Source organism: Dromiciops gliroides, chromosome 2, assembly GCF_019393635.1.
Source record: "Dromiciops gliroides isolate mDroGli1 chromosome 2, mDroGli1.pri, whole genome shotgun sequence".
NCBI classification, from domain to species: Eukaryota; Metazoa; Chordata; class Mammalia; order Microbiotheria; family Microbiotheriidae; genus Dromiciops; species Dromiciops gliroides.
This window is the reverse complement of record NC_057862.1, coordinates 355,125,531-355,140,718: the sequence shown is the minus strand read 5'-3', so window position 1 is coordinate 355,140,718 and position 15,188 is coordinate 355,125,531. Positions and strand designations below refer to the sequence as shown.

At 42.9% G+C, this 15,188-nt stretch overlaps 2 protein-coding genes across 2 annotated transcripts in view; both read right to left on the bottom strand.

Moving 5' to 3' along the window:
• Positions 1-6,433, bottom strand: part of FGFR4 (fibroblast growth factor receptor 4) — a 37,063-nt gene extending 30,630 nt beyond the window's left edge. Inside the window, exon 1 of the mRNA XM_043983545.1 lies at positions 4,137-6,433. The gene's annotated coding sequence lies outside the window, so the exon portion shown is untranslated. The remainder of the gene's footprint in view (positions 1-4,136) is intronic.
• Positions 6,434-6,494: 61 nt separating this feature from the next.
• The window catches only part of ZNF346 (zinc finger protein 346), a 28,754-nt gene continuing 20,060 nt past the window's right edge, over positions 6,495-15,188 (bottom strand). The window contains exons 6-7 of the mRNA XM_043981087.1: positions 11,196-11,289; positions 6,495-9,749 (exon numbers count right to left, since the gene is read on the bottom strand). Of these exons, the coding sequence (XP_043837022.1) occupies positions 9,644-9,749; positions 11,196-11,289 (200 nt within the window). The 3' untranslated portion in view covers positions 6,495-9,643. The remainder of the gene's footprint in view (positions 9,750-11,195; positions 11,290-15,188) is intronic.

Below are 15,188 nucleotides of genomic sequence, written 5' to 3'. Positions count from 1 at the left end.
AAGGTCCTGTCTCTGCTCTAAATCAATGATCTTATGTACTCATGTACAGTGAACAAGACCCCCGCAGTGGGGAGGGTTTTTTTTTTTTGGGGGGGGGTATCAATGAGGGTTAAGTGACTTGCCCAAGGTCACACAGCTAGTAAGTGTTAAGTGTCTGAGGTCACATTTGAACTCAGGTCCTCCTGACTCCAGGGCCAGTGCTCTATCCACTGCGCCACCTAGCTGCCCCTGTGGGGAGGTTTGTCAGACTGTGGGTCCAGAATTTTGGTTTGGAAAATATGGCTTTTAGGAGGAATAACCCATCCTCAGAGATTCAGGGTTTCAAAAAGGAAGGGTCCTTAGGACATAGGGGGTTAGAATAAGAAAAGTTCTTGGCATTATGAAACATAGACTATTTTTGTAGGAAAAGACCTTAGAGACCACTAGTCAATTGGTGATTCTGAGGTACAAAGAACCATAGAATAGAGGTGCAAAGGCCCCCGCCCTCTTCAATTTTCCAAATGAACTGGAGACTAGATCAATAAAATGACTTGTCATATAGGTAGCAAGGGGTCAGAGTGGAAATTCAGATTCTGACTCCATAATACCATGACACCTCCTTAATTGGAGAAAAGACATCTTCCATTAGAAGAGGGTGGAGATCTGAAATGGTTGTATTAAAAGGGGGTGAACAAGGTTATCTCCAATGTTTCTCTTATTTCCAAGTCTATAATTCTGTTTAGAGTGGATAAAGCACCGGCCCTGGATTCAGGAGGACCTGAGTTCAAATCTAGACTCAGAAACTTGACACTTACTAGCTGTGTGTCCCTGGGCAAGTCACTTAACCCTCATTGCCCTGGCCCCCCCCCCCAAAAAAAAAAAAAGAAAGAAAAAAAAAGTTTAGAGAGGAACCTTAGACAAGCATTGCTTGCTGGGTTGCTGAGGGGAGGGAGGGAGGGAGTGGTGGTGGAAGGATAAAGGCACCTCGAGGGTCAGGGCGGTAGACGGGAAGATTCTGTCACCTTCGTAGTCGCATCCTGGATCTGTTGCTGCTTCCTCCTGGGCTTGAATTTGATGTCTCCAGCTGTAGTTAACCTGATAATTCTCTGCCCCAGATCCAGTCAGGAGAGAGTAAAGGGGAGGAGGGGAAGGAGGAATTTAGCTGAAGCTAATCTGGAGAAAGAGAAGGCCTGGACCTAGGCAGTGGAGAAACCTAGGGCTGAGATACTATGTTTTTCACCTCTCCTGTTGCTGGTGATGTGGTTGGCTGATTGCAGCCTGGAGAGATGGGCCCTCAGTCTGGCTTGGCTTCAGCATTCCTGTTATGGAATCCTAATCTGTCTGAGGCAGAGGGGGCTGAGAAATCTAGTCTAACCCCCTTGCTGAACAGTGTATATACACACAGGCAATGGTGATATGGTATAAAGAAGACTAGATTTGGAGTCAGAAGACTTCAATTCTGTGACTTATTATAAGCTATGTGACCTTGGGCAAACTACTTTTACTTTGGGCCTCAGTTTCCTTATTCCCTCCAACTCTAAATCCTATAAGCTTATGATCACAGGGCTCTGCTTGAGTGGGGCAGGAAGTATGCAAAGAATAGCCAAGTGCTCTATACTTCCAGCTCCAGTCCCCGTGGTTTGGCCTTCTCTCTCCCCACTTTGTCTCTGGCTTGGGTTTAAGCCAGTGGTTCTCAAAGTGTGGTTTAGAATTCCGAAGCATCCTGAAATACTTTCTAGGGGTCTGTTAGGTCAAAACTATCTTCATAATAATGCTAAGATATTATTTGCCCATTAAAATACTCCTCCCGGGGAAAGCTAGGTGGCTCAGTGGATAAAGCACTGGCCTTGGATTCAGGAGGACCTGAGTTCGAATCCAGCCTCAGACACTTGACACTAGCTGTGTGACCTTGCCCCACAAAAATTGAAAAAAAAAAAAATACTCCTCCCTTTTTCAACTACATATCTGTGTGAGGTTATATTTCCTTCACATACTTCACCATAACAACACATTGAAACAGACAATGCAGAAGCAGATATGAGAATCCAACTATCTTCTATTAAAACAAACATTAAAGAGATTTGAAAAAACAAAAAAGTAAAACAATGCCACTCTCCTAATATATATTTTTTTGCTTTGGAAAATAGTGTTTTTTTCATAATACATCAATAAGTATTTTTTAAATGATCAATTTTGATTTCTAACATGGTAAATATAGACATAACCCACATAAACAAAAGCTCTTTGGGGTTCTCAATTTTTAAGAGTGCAAAGGGGTCCTAAAACCAAAGAGTTTGAGAGTCCTGGTTTAGGTTAGTGGGTAGACACTTGAACCACCTCACCCTCCTGACCTCCAGGGTAAGGCTTGAAGGTGGAAAGGAGCAGGAATGGGAGTGGGAGTTGGGGAGATAAAGAGGGAGGGACTCCCAGAAGTAGCACTGGACCAGCTCTTCCACTCACTGAGACCTTGGGCAAATGTCCAAATCCCTGGGCCCTAGTTCTTCATCTGAAAATTGATAAGGTTGTACAACTAAGATTTTTCCAGCTTTGGAAAATGGAGGGAGGCGGGGATGGGGATGGGGAGGAGAGATTTTTCTATAATTACTGGGCCACTGGTGCCCTCTGGTGGTAACAGGGAGACTTGCTTGTCCCATACTTCTAAATCGAGAACCCCTTCCAATGTAAAGGGCCATCTTCAAAAAAAGCTGTGGTCAGTTCATCACCTTGCCCCTATGAATGTAGCCAGGTTGCTGTGCAGGCTGGTGTGAAAACACCCAGCCCATCCTCAGGTCTATAGTCAAAGCCTCACCAGCCTGTATTTTGGCATTACCTTCCCGAACTCAGCATCCCCTCCATGCTCTGATGAGGTAGGTAGTGAAGAACTTGGTTGGAGGCTCCTCCGCATAATAACGTCAGTAACCCACAGTGCTATAGTATCTTAAGGTTTACAGAGCCCTAAGGCTCTACTCACAATCCCTGTGACTTCTTGGATCCAAACACCTTTTCCTCATACCATTCCCCTCTGTCTCCCCTCTCTCAGACATTTGGAAAGATATTTTTAATGACCCTACACTTCTCCCTGAAACAAAAGCCCATCTATCTTTCAATAGTCTTCCAGTAGTGTTACATGGGATATCAGTCTCCATGCAATTAAAAGTTATGGGTCATCCAAAGGACAATGGAGAAGTACAGTGTGAATGTGAATAAGCAATAACATATTAATAACAAACAATTCCACTGCAGAGGTGGGGTAAGGGTACAACCAGGGGAATACTTAAGCAGAATAGGAGATGAACCAGTTATGTACTGAGAGGTAACCAGTGAACAGATAGACTAACTGCTACATTGGTATCTGCAAGTCACTTAAACCCACTTGGGGCTCCTCTATTTCCTTGTCTGTAGAATGAGGGGATGGGTACTCTAAGGTCCCTTCCAGCTCTAAATCTCTGATCTTATTATTCTTGTTCAGATACAGACTGGACTAGATGATCTCTGATGTTCCTTTCTATTCCAAATTTTAATTTTCTACGTTTTCTATGCCTGTCAGGGGGAAGACAACATTTGCTTAGGCAGTAGTGTGGATTAAAAACACCAAACCCACCATGCAGTGCAGAGGCTTGTAGAACAGGTGAATAAACTCAATCCAAGTCCACCCAAAATTGGTTTAGGAGACGATGTAGAATATGGAGGGCACAGATGCCATTATCCTTTAGGGTGACTGGGGGGATGAGGGTGGGGTGACAATGTTCCAAGCAAATGGATCTCCCAGGCTAGTCTTATGGAACTTAGCTCAGAAATAATTTAGAAAGTTTAGCTCCTGCCTGATCTCAAGACAGGGTAGATATTTACATACCACTAATTCCCATACTCTGGTACATTACATCTCAATTTCTGCATTCTCTTCCCTTGTAGATAAACAAACAAAAAAATGTACTGCTATGCTCTAGAGTTTGTGGAGATAGGGAAGAGGGAATGGATGAAGAGGATGCCAAGATCAATAATCCAATGATGGTGGCAATAGCAGGGAAATAACAATGAGGACCAGAAAAACTATGAATCCAATGAGCCACATAAACTCTTAAGATCCACCATGGCTTCCTTTCTCTGACAGGGTTAGGTGGTGGTAGAGGGCAAAAATCCCAGAAAAAGAACAATACCTTTGCTCCCAGGTTCTGTCTGTGTAATGGCCCACCCAGGCTGAGAATCTAGGCAATAGGAAGTGTCACAATAATGTAGAAAGGAGTGGCAGGTTGTGGATCTCCCAATGTGGCCTGTGGGAGAGGAAAAGCTTATCACAGATAATGCAGAGGTAGATTCAAAATTTGGTTTAAAGAACAGACTAGGTCCAACCTCTAACCAGAAATTCATTAGATTTACAACCTTCGGTCTTATAACACAACTATCCTCCACTCCACTGGCAACTCTATAAGCTATTCACATCTTAGTCTGAATGAAGCTGAATAGTTTACCTCCTTAAAACCTCTCAAAGATCAGAAAAAAGTTTTGCTCCTTGGACACTCCTGCATGGGGACATGGAGTCCATGGGGGTGGCACTCATGTGTCTGGATTTGGAATCAGAAGACTGGTTCAAATCCCAACTCTGACATCTTCTAGCTATGTGATCCTGGGTATATCAACCTCTTTGAACCTCAGTTTTCTCATCAATAAAATCACATTGCGTCACATACTTCAGAGTTACTACTATCATGAAAATTTACAAAGCATATGTTATTATGAGAGGAAGACGGCTGCCTAAACTCAGAAACCATAAACATAATGGCATCTTGCTGATAATCAGTACAAGCTTTGGCACAGAACACACACCCCTGGTAGTCAGAGGAGTCATTCTTTATTGGGAGGCTTTTCTCCCATGTGGCAGAGTAGACACATCCACACACAAAAGACTTTTCTTCACAAAGCAAGAGAGGTTGGAGTTTTAGAGAGAAGCAGGAAAGGCTCCGTAAATATATAGCAGGCTTTCTCTGTTTCCTAGTATGGGGAGGGAGTAATTCTCTTCAAATGATCTTCCTAGGGGACATCCTGGAAGCCTTGCTAAGTCAGAATAGAAAGTAAGTTACCTTCTCCACTGCAGGGTCTGCCCCTTGCTACAAGCTGGCTTCAGGACTAGAAGGTTTGGTTAGTCAGGAGAATCACTTATGCTATGTGGACTCCAAGACAAAGAAGAAAGGAAGAAGAATAGAACCCGAAGACTCAAAAATGAAGACCTGAGGACAATAGGGGACTCAAGGAGAAGGTTAGGAAGACAAAGGAAAGGAAGTTGGGTGTATATAGCACTATTTGTATATATAGTAGTATATAATATACATATAATACTGCAGAGGTGAGAATGAAAACTTTGGATTTCAAGACCCCCACTGGCCACAGTAATTCTCCAAGGGAGTTGACCACAACTAGTTTAAAAAAAAAAAAAAAGGTCCAAGAAACTCATGTTTCTGGCAATTCATAAGAGCACAGAAAATCTGGTAGTAATTTGCACAGACCACATGACATCTGTCTTTCTGCCGTGGCCAAGTGACAATTATCTATGTACGAAGTGCAGGTTGGTCTCCTTTTTAGAAGACAAAGTAAAGGGCCTTGAGGAACACCTCTCCAATCCCTGTTATCAGGAAGAATGCAGTCTTCCTTAAAAAACTGAAAGCTTTCATACAAAGATGAAGAAAGGGAATATGTAAAGTCAGAGAAAACTCATCTTCGACAGGAGGATGGTGACAAAAGAGAAAGGGAAGGACAACTGAGTACCTGGAGCTAAGTAACAGATATGACACTTCCTGAAGAGGAGGGAAGGGGACCCTGTGAGGAGGAAGCAGCTATTTGTCCTCAAGGGAATGGTGATATAGACACAGAGATACTGTCGGGTCAGAAAGAAAACTGTAAGACTCAAAGAAATAAATATTCAGAATCTACTACAGAACATCCAGGTGGAGAGAGGAAACACTTAAGTTTTGGAAACAGATCACAAGCCTGGTACTGTGAAATGAGAATGCAGTAGTCATCAACTGGACTCCTGCTGGAGTTCATGCTCTGAAAAAGCAGAGCCGCAGCTAATAACTTCTTAGCTTGCACTAATGATAACTTCATCTGTAAAAAGATGGAGGAAGATGGGAAACTGCTATTCTGGATCAGACATTTACCAAAAAGGAACCGGGTCCTAAAGAAGATATGAGGGAAATCAAGAGCAAAGTGATCACTTCAATTTTGAAAAAGGAGAAGAAAACTGAGCATAGTCTGACATGCATGCAAGGCTACTGGAGAAAAGATTTTGAAAGATTCAGAGAAAAGGATAGGCAGGATCCTATGGATCAAAATTTGACAGAAGTCATACCAAGAGGAAAAGGAAGTTTTCAAGAATGAAATTCTGGAGCCATAAAATCATTCCAATGAGGAAAAAAAGAAATGTATAAGCAAATGGAACTTAAGCAACTTAGATTTTTTTTTAAAAAGATGCGTATAAAGGGCAGCTAGGTGGTGCAGTGGATAGAGCACCAGCCCTGGATTCAGGAGCACCTGAGTTCAAATCTGGCCTCAGACACTTGACACTTACTAGCTGTGTGACCCTGGGCAAGTCACTTAACCCCAACTGCCTCACCAAGGGGGAAAAAAAAAGATGAGTATAGAAGATGGGAGCAAAGGCAGGTGATGGAAGGTAATAAATATGAAGCATGGCATGGGCCTGTAAGAAATGTCAGGAACATCCAAGCTCAGAATAAGCTAAGACTGGTAGGAAAAGCTAAAAAATTAACACCCCCCCCCAAATTATTAAAATGCTGTGATGAGCAAAAGGATTATTAAAGACAAGATGGCATTGCTGCTCAAAGTAGACAGACCAATCATAATTGATGAGACGAGAAAGAAAGGCTGCCTGACTTTCTGCTTTGTCCACCAAGGTCAATGATCTTTGGATTGGAAAGGACTCAACAAAAATGGCTAACAGGATATTAAGATCCAAGTTTAGCAGAATACCTACCTGCCCTTTAAGTCACCAGGCCCAGATAACCTATATCCCAGAGACCTGGGAGATTTGACTGCTGAATCACTGTTGTGAATCTTTGAAAGATCAAGATGAATGGGATAAGTGCAACAGGACTAGGAAAAGGCAAATGCCTGCATTTTAAAAAATGGAATATTACCGACTTGGCAAACTGTAGACCAATAAGTATAACTTCAATTTCTGTCAAAATTCTGCATAATATTAAAGAAGTGGTTAAGGATTGTAGAGAAAAGGAAGCAGTAATCACCAAAGAGCCAGGATGACTTCATGAAGAACAGGTCATATCTGATCAACCTCACTTCCTTTTTTTTTTTGGACAGATTTAATAGATCAATAGATCAGGGAGATGCTATGGATTTAATTTACCAAGATTTTAGCAATTAATGGATTTGGCACTGGATGAATGGCCAAACTGAAAGAGTGATCATTAATGATTAGGTCATTATTTGAAGAAGGCCATTAACAGAATGCCCCAGAGAGGTTACTGGCATAAGGCCAGTTCAACATTTTTATCAATGACTTAACAAAGGTGAAAGATGGCATGTTTATCAAATTTGCAGACAAAACGAAACTAGGAGGGATAGCTAACAGATTGGATTACAATCAGGATTCAAAATATCTCACAAGTCCAAAACACTGGGATGAATGGAGCAAGCTGAATTTTTACAGGGATAAATGTAAGACTTTACATTTAGATTAAAAAAATGCAATCAGGGGAAAAAAAGTCAAGATAAGGAAGATACAGCTAGACAGTTCATCTGAAGAAGTTTCGTCAGTTTGAGTGGACTTTAAACTCAATATGAGTCAACACTGAGAAAAGACAGCCAAAAAGCAATCTTAGGGCTACGCTGAGAGGCAGAGTGTTTGGGACACTAGGGAAGTGAAAGTTTATCTTTCATCTGCCATAGTCACATCATACCTGGAGCACTGCCCAATTCTAGGAGTCATAGTTTGTGAAGGATATTGCTAAACTGGAGAAGTCAGAAGAGGGAGACCAGAAGGACCTCAAGATGATGTCATATGACAATCAGGTGAAGGAACTGGGTATGCTTCTGCCTGGAGAAGACAAAACTTGGGGGGACAAAGTGCCTGCCTTCAATATGTGAAGGGCTGTAATGGGGTAGGGGAGAACTAGAAACAATGGGTGGGAGCCGCAAAAAGGCTGCTTTCAGCCTTATATAAGGAACATTTTCCAACCATCAGAATTGTCCAGTAGAATGGGCTGCCCCAGGCAGCAGTGGGTTCTTCTCCATCAGAGATCTTCAAGCAAAGGCTGGCTGGCCACTTGTCAGGGATTCTGTACAGTGTACTTTTGTTCAGTATGGAGTGGACCAGAAGGCCTCCAAGGCACCTTCTGATTCGGGTTCTGTGATGAAGTAGTCCCTCTGTTTCTGGGAAGGGAAGGGACCCCTTGCTTACTTGTTTGCATGGTATAGTCCAGGTCAACTTCTTTCCCCTCCCTCTTGTTTCTTCTTGATTATTTGAAAATCACTCTCTCTAGCCTGAAAGATCTATGGATTAAAAAACTGTAACACCAGTCAGTCCCCTAATAGCTAGGGGCCTACTCCTGGAAAGAACCCTTCCTATTCATTCCACAGATTCCATTGATCAGTGAATTCTCATCTGCCAAGCGACTGCAGAACCAAGGGAAGGAGGAGGTCTGAAGGGTCATGTGACTTTAATGTGGTTTATATCTATAAAGTAGTTGGGCAGCAGACCTCGGGCAAGCAGCAAGCAGAGCTGCTACCAAGTGACCTCCTTTAACCTGTACCCTCAGAGTAGCTGTCCAGTGATGGCATGGGACTGGGAGCAGCAATAACTGTGAGGGGAAAGAACCTTGTGCTGCCCATACTCATCTGACCACTGAGTATGCCCAGAGCAGCATGGCCTCCCTTGTAGATATTGTGAAGAGTGAATAGCTGAGGCTCCCAACCAAGACAGAAAACATCTCAATAGATCAATTAGATTTAAAAGGGAGACCCTCTTGAACAACTGGGAATAACTTGGTCTAAGGTGTCTTTCTTTTGAGGGATAAATACACACAGCTGGCCAATACCTTGCTAGTAAGTTTTTTGTTCTCTACCCCTGCCATTGGCATTCACATTCCATGGTTTCCCTAGTAGGTGGTCAAGGCACTAGGAAAAACCCAAGGATGTGTCTCTTCAAATACAGGGAGATAAAGTAAGACACGCCTAGACACACAAGTTCAAGTGGGAGTTGGGAAGAACAATGTTGCAAACATCCAGCTCTACGTTATTACTCCTGATCTAAGAGAAACTAGTCAAGGTGCTGTTCTTGAAACCCCAGAGTTCTGCACTGTTTGTAGAGGGCAGGGACACAGCTTAGAGGCAGAGGAGTGGCAAGAAGTAACATATAAAGGAGGGACACCACCTGTATGTTTGAGAAACACACAGAACAAGATGTCAATTAACAGACTATGCCAAAGGAGCTTCCTAATGGATCATACAAGATGGAGCAAAACTTGCTACATCAGATCCTTTCCAAACTAAGTCATTTCTGCTTTTGTCCTGCTCAGTCACTAGGAGAGGGAGGTGCAGGACAGTCTCTGACCAGATAACAGAGCCGTTGAGAGTTGGCACTAGCTGCTTGTTCTTGGCTGACACCAACTTGAAGAGAACAGTATTGCCACTGGCTCTAGGAGTCTTGGCTAAAGTAACTGTAGTCTCCTGAGGACACTGTTTCTTCTCGAACATACTGCTGCTTTGGAAAGCGTCCTAGGATCGGCACAGCTCCTGGTATACTGTGGGGGAGGTTGGGAGAAGGAGGAGTAGAGGAAGGAAAGAGAAGGGGAAAGGAGATAGGTGTGTCAGAATCTCTGCAAAAGCCTGGACTCCCAACCTCCCTAAATTGGTTAGTAGCAAAGCTACTTTCCTGGAACATGATCAAGTCAAGACATTATGGGGTGGAGCGATAAAGATGCTGAATTTTTGGGTCACTGAGCCAGGGTTTGCATCTTAGCTTTGTTACTTATTATCTGTGGGATTTAATTTCCTCATCTGCAAAATAAGGAGGTTGGACTGAGTAATTTCTAAGGATCTATCTTGCTTTCAATCCTTTGATTCTGCTCACCAGTCTGATTACGAGCAAGTTACCTGGTAGTGTATTTAAGGTGTTGCTAACAATACTGAGCAGAATGTCACAAACTAAATGAGCTGTCTTGGGAGAACCTAACCCCTGCAACCAACTGCACATATAAAAATCAACTGAGCAAAATCAAGGAGGAAGACCTACCATTATCCTCTATGAAATGTGTTCATCAAAACACATTTACATCCTGACAGAGGGGTGGTGGGAAGGAAAGAAAATAGCTTTTTTTTTTAATTGAAAAAAAAAAAAGAAATAATTTAAAGTGATTCTAAGGACCGGCATGTCTAGCTAGTTACAGGTATTGAGAAAGAAGATCAAGGCACTGAGACACTACCCTCAGCCAATCAGCCCTTTCTGTCTCTTAAAATAGAGAAGACGGGCAGCTAGATGGCACAGTGGATAGAGCACCAGCCCTGGAGTCAGGAATACCTGAGTTTAAATCTGGCCTCAGACACTTAACACTTACTAGCTGTGTGACCCTGGGCAAGTCACTTAACCCCAAATGCCTCACTAATAAAAAAAAAAATTGAGAAGAAACTGAATGATGGCCAACTAGAAGGCCACTCAATATATGGTTAAGACTAGAAGGATTATCACGTCATGGAAACCAAAGCAACTTCCTTCTGGTCTTAAGATCATGGAGTTAAAGATGGAAGGGGCCTGGGATACGACCTAGTTCAACCCTTTTATTTTGTAGATGAGGAAATGAGGGTTCTGAGAAATAACTTGTACAATATCCCATAGTAATAAGTAGCAGAACCAGGATTTGAATCTAGGTCCTCGAAATTCAGGACTCTTTCCAAGGTACTTATCGTTTTTAGCTATGGGCAAATTGTTCAGTAATGCTCCTCCAAGATGCTGACCCAGATGGGATAGTGCCCCTCCCCCTTTTTGGAGGCACCTTGGTAAATTCTTTCCAAACTGTCACAGGGGGCTCCTGGATGCTGCCATAATTCTATGCCAAGGTTCTTGAAAGAATGAGCCAAATGTCTGTTTAGGAGAGGTGGTAGAACTGAGCACTGGCACAACATGCCATTCCACAGCCTCTCCCAGTAACCTAACCAACCCATGCCCATATTGAAAAGCAAAGCTCACTTACTGGTTCCTGTGCTTGAAGCCACTGATGTGCGCCTGGTACTGTTCTATGGAATTCAGTATGATTTTGCACGTGTTGCAGGGGTAGCCCCACCCAGCTGAAACAGACAGGATTGTTAAAGCAAATTGTGATTCTACAACTTAAGGCTTGTGAATGAAATTAGCAAGATAGTTTATAAATGGCCATGCATCTGTTAAATACTTTTGAGTAATGAGCATAATGGATGATATCCATGGTCCCTTTTTTTCTACCTCCCTCTTACCCCTCAAACATTTCAGCTTTGACTGATGAATAAGGAGAGCAGGACCAAGCCAGATACAAACTCTGTGATAGTTGGACAGATGGGGCAGCTAAGCATCAGAGTTAATGTGATCTAACCAATGTTACACAGCTTAGGCTCTCAAGCAGAATTCAAACCCAGATCTTCTGACACTGAACTGAGTGTGTTTTCTATTCAGAGGAAGTTTCTTTAAAAGTCACCTTTAGAGGGCAGGTAGAGGTGGCACAGTGGATAAAGCACTGGCCTTGGATTCAGGAGGACCTGAGTTCAAATCCATCTTCAGACACTTGACACTTGCTAGCTGTGTGACTCTGGGCAAGTCACTTAACTCCCATTGCCCCTCCCCCCCACCTTCAAAAAGAGTCAGCTTTAGGCTCTCATAATGTTCCATTCTAAGTGTCCTAGTTGACGGTGTCCTTCAATCAAATTAATCTCTAGAAGGTGCTATTCTTCTTGGGTTTATAATAACAGTCATTCATTTTTTAAAAATCATTATCTTGACAACCCAATCTATCTACCCGAGGGCTTGGAGAGAGTCTGCTTTGTAGCTAGGCTAGCTCCAAATTTAGAGTGGTCTTTAGTGGTGTGGTATAACCTAAAGAGTTCTTACTTAAGAAAGCAGGGACCTAGAGAGTTTAGTCCAGGATTTGTTGATAACTTACAGTCTAATCATGAACTAGTCCATTTTCTTGGCTTCAGTTGCATTAGATGATAGCTAAAGGATCCTTTCCAGCTCTAACATTCTATATTGTAAAGTTCTACATGCTGAGGACCCTTCTGGTTCTGCTGTTCTATATTCCACAGTCTGTTCTAATGATGGTTCTTTTGAGGTCTAACATTTCATGTTGTAATGTGTTACTCTGACAGTCTGTGTTCTAAGGTCCTTTAGACACTGCATGGCTTTGTTTTTTCACTGCATGGTTTTATGACTTGTTCAGCAACCCATCCTCTTCATTTCACAATGCCTTGTACAACATTACCAACTCAAAGAATTATGTGGTAGTGGCAGATATTTTTTAAGGCATTTATTGAAAGAACATTGAATCAGGAGTCATGAGACCCCATTTTAAATCTTGATACCTAGAAAATTAATGTCTTCCACTAAAATGTTTTGCCTAAGTTTTATACCTCCTTTGAGACAAAGTAACTATACATCTACTAAGAGGTAAATTGCTACCCTCAGATGCCAAATCTCTTAGTCCAAGGCCCGTATAAATAGACCATTTTTCAGAAGGATAAGGTATCATCAACATAACTTGGAACCATCAGCATCCCCAGAAGATTATGGGAGGAAAAGAGGGGCTATTTCACCCCTTCCTATGGAAGTCGGCTTTATTTTGTATACTAGCTGTGTATGTGCTACATGAGACAGTAAAAAAATGAAGCCAGTTTTCTTTGAGAGCCTGGATTTAGAAGTGTCATATCTGGTCTACTGAGGACTTGACTATCCAATGCTTGGAGATGGAGGCAGGGTGGGGTGTCAAGCTTCTGTCTGGGACCCCGCCCAATAAAAGCAGTTGGCAACTGCTGCCACAGTCAGGGTCATTACTGATACACACTGAGCAACCTTCAGGCACAAGACAGGTAGAACTTTCTCCAGAGACCAAACATAGGCCTATGGGACCTTGGACAAGACATCTAACCTTCTCCCTTTTTTTTTTTTTTGGTGAGGCAACTGGGGTTAAGTGACTTGCCTAGGGTCACACAGCTAGTAAGTGTTAAGTGTCTGAGACCGGATTTGAACTCAGGTCCTCCTGACTCCAGGGCCAGTGCTCAATCCACTGTGCCACCTAGCTGCCCCTGACATCTAACCTTCTCAAACATGTGTTTGTCTATGATTAAAACAGATGTAATCCTGTCCTCTAGACTTCCGGGGTGGAGTCAAGATGGTGGAGCCAAGATGGCGGAGGAAAGGCAGTGAGCTCTCGAACTCATGACACGATTGCTCCAAAAAACATCGAAATAATGCCATAGGACAATTCCTGGAGCAGCAAAACCCACAGAAAAATGTGCTGAAATCATCTTCTAACCACGAACGGCCTGGAAGTTGGAAGGAGGGAGCTGCTGTGCTGAGACAGGAGTGGAGCCCAACCCCACAGTCACCCTGACACAGATCCAGTCCCAGGAAGGCCTCGCCAGAGAAAGAGACCCCCAAGAGCCTCTGAAATAGGTGAAGCACCAGTGTCATCTGGAACTAAGCTCACAGTCTGGTGAGAGGGCTGAGCCCTTGGCAGAGGGAGATTACAGGGGTCTATGCTGGTGCTGAGGCAGAACTTGGGTTTTTCACCCCTGCTGGGAACCAGGAGGTAGGCTTCAGTAGCAGTGGCCTATGTGGAGGAAGGGGGAAGGGTACAGGTCTGTTGGAGCTGACAACCACAACACACAAAGCAGGTTGATTGGCAAGTTGGTCTGGGGTCATCTATAGACCAGGGAACAGGCCAGGTGAGTGAAGAACCTGCTCCTCCTTAAATCATACCATCTGGGACCTCCTGAAGCTTAGATAGTGCAGCCTAGAAACAGTGCTTCACTTTAAGGAGCTAAAAGTCAAGTAAAATAAAGGCAAGATGAGCAGACAGAGAAAGGTGAGGACCATAGAAATTTTATTTAGTGACAAGGAAGATCGAGGTGCACCCTCAGAGGAAGATCTCAATGTCAGGGCCCCTATATCTAAAGCTTCCAAGAAAAATATGAATTGGTCTCAGGCCATAGAGGTGCTCAAAAAGGACTTTGAAGATAAAGTTAGAGAGGCAGAGGAAAAAATGGAAAGAGAAATGAGGGTGATGCAGGAAAGACATGAGAAAAAAGTCAACGGTTTGTAAAGCCAAATTGGCCAAATGGAAAAGGAGGCACAAAAGCTCTCTGACGAAAATAATTGCCTAAGAATTAGGATTGAACAAATGGAAGCTAGTGACTTTATGAGAAACCAAGACACAATAAAGCAAATCCAAATGAATAAAAAATAGAGGGCAACGTGACATATCTTCTGGGAAAAACTGCTGACCTGGAAAATAGGTCCAGGAGAGATAATCTGAAAATTATTGGTCTACCTGAAAAACATGAACGAGGAAAGAGCTTAAACATCATCTTCCAAGAAACTGTCAGGGAAAACTGCCCTGATATTCTAGAAGCAGAAGATAAAATAGAAATTGAAAAATAGATGTAATCCTAGCTACCCCATGGTGTTCAATTCCTATTAAATCAAGATGGTCTCTGAAGTTTTGAAGATGCTATAGTGGAAAAAGCCATGGTTCCAAATCCTGGCTCACTTATGTGTGTGACCTTAGGGCTTAGATTGCTCCAGGTCTCAGTGGATTGGACTAGATGGTCCTTAAGGTCCATTCAGCCCTACATCTATGATTCTATTCTGTTTGTTAAAGAAGAGAAGATTACAAATCCATATAGACCCTATTTTCACTTACTTGGTGGGGATGATGCCATAGGAGACTGACTGGTCAGGGACTATGGAGTGGTGGGATGGACCTAGAAGAAAAGCTCCTGGATCCTCGGGACACTCTGTGGAAGTACTGTGAGAACAGCAGTTGGGAAGCCCACCTCCTCTTCATCCACAGCTGTCAACAGCCAGAGATATACCTGCTGCTCAGAGTAATTAAGCTTCAGGGGAAAGGCAGTATCATAGAGTATCAAGAATAGCAAATTAGGAGTCATAAGACCAGAGTTCAAGTCCTGGTTCTAGCACTCAACTGCTTGGGCTCATT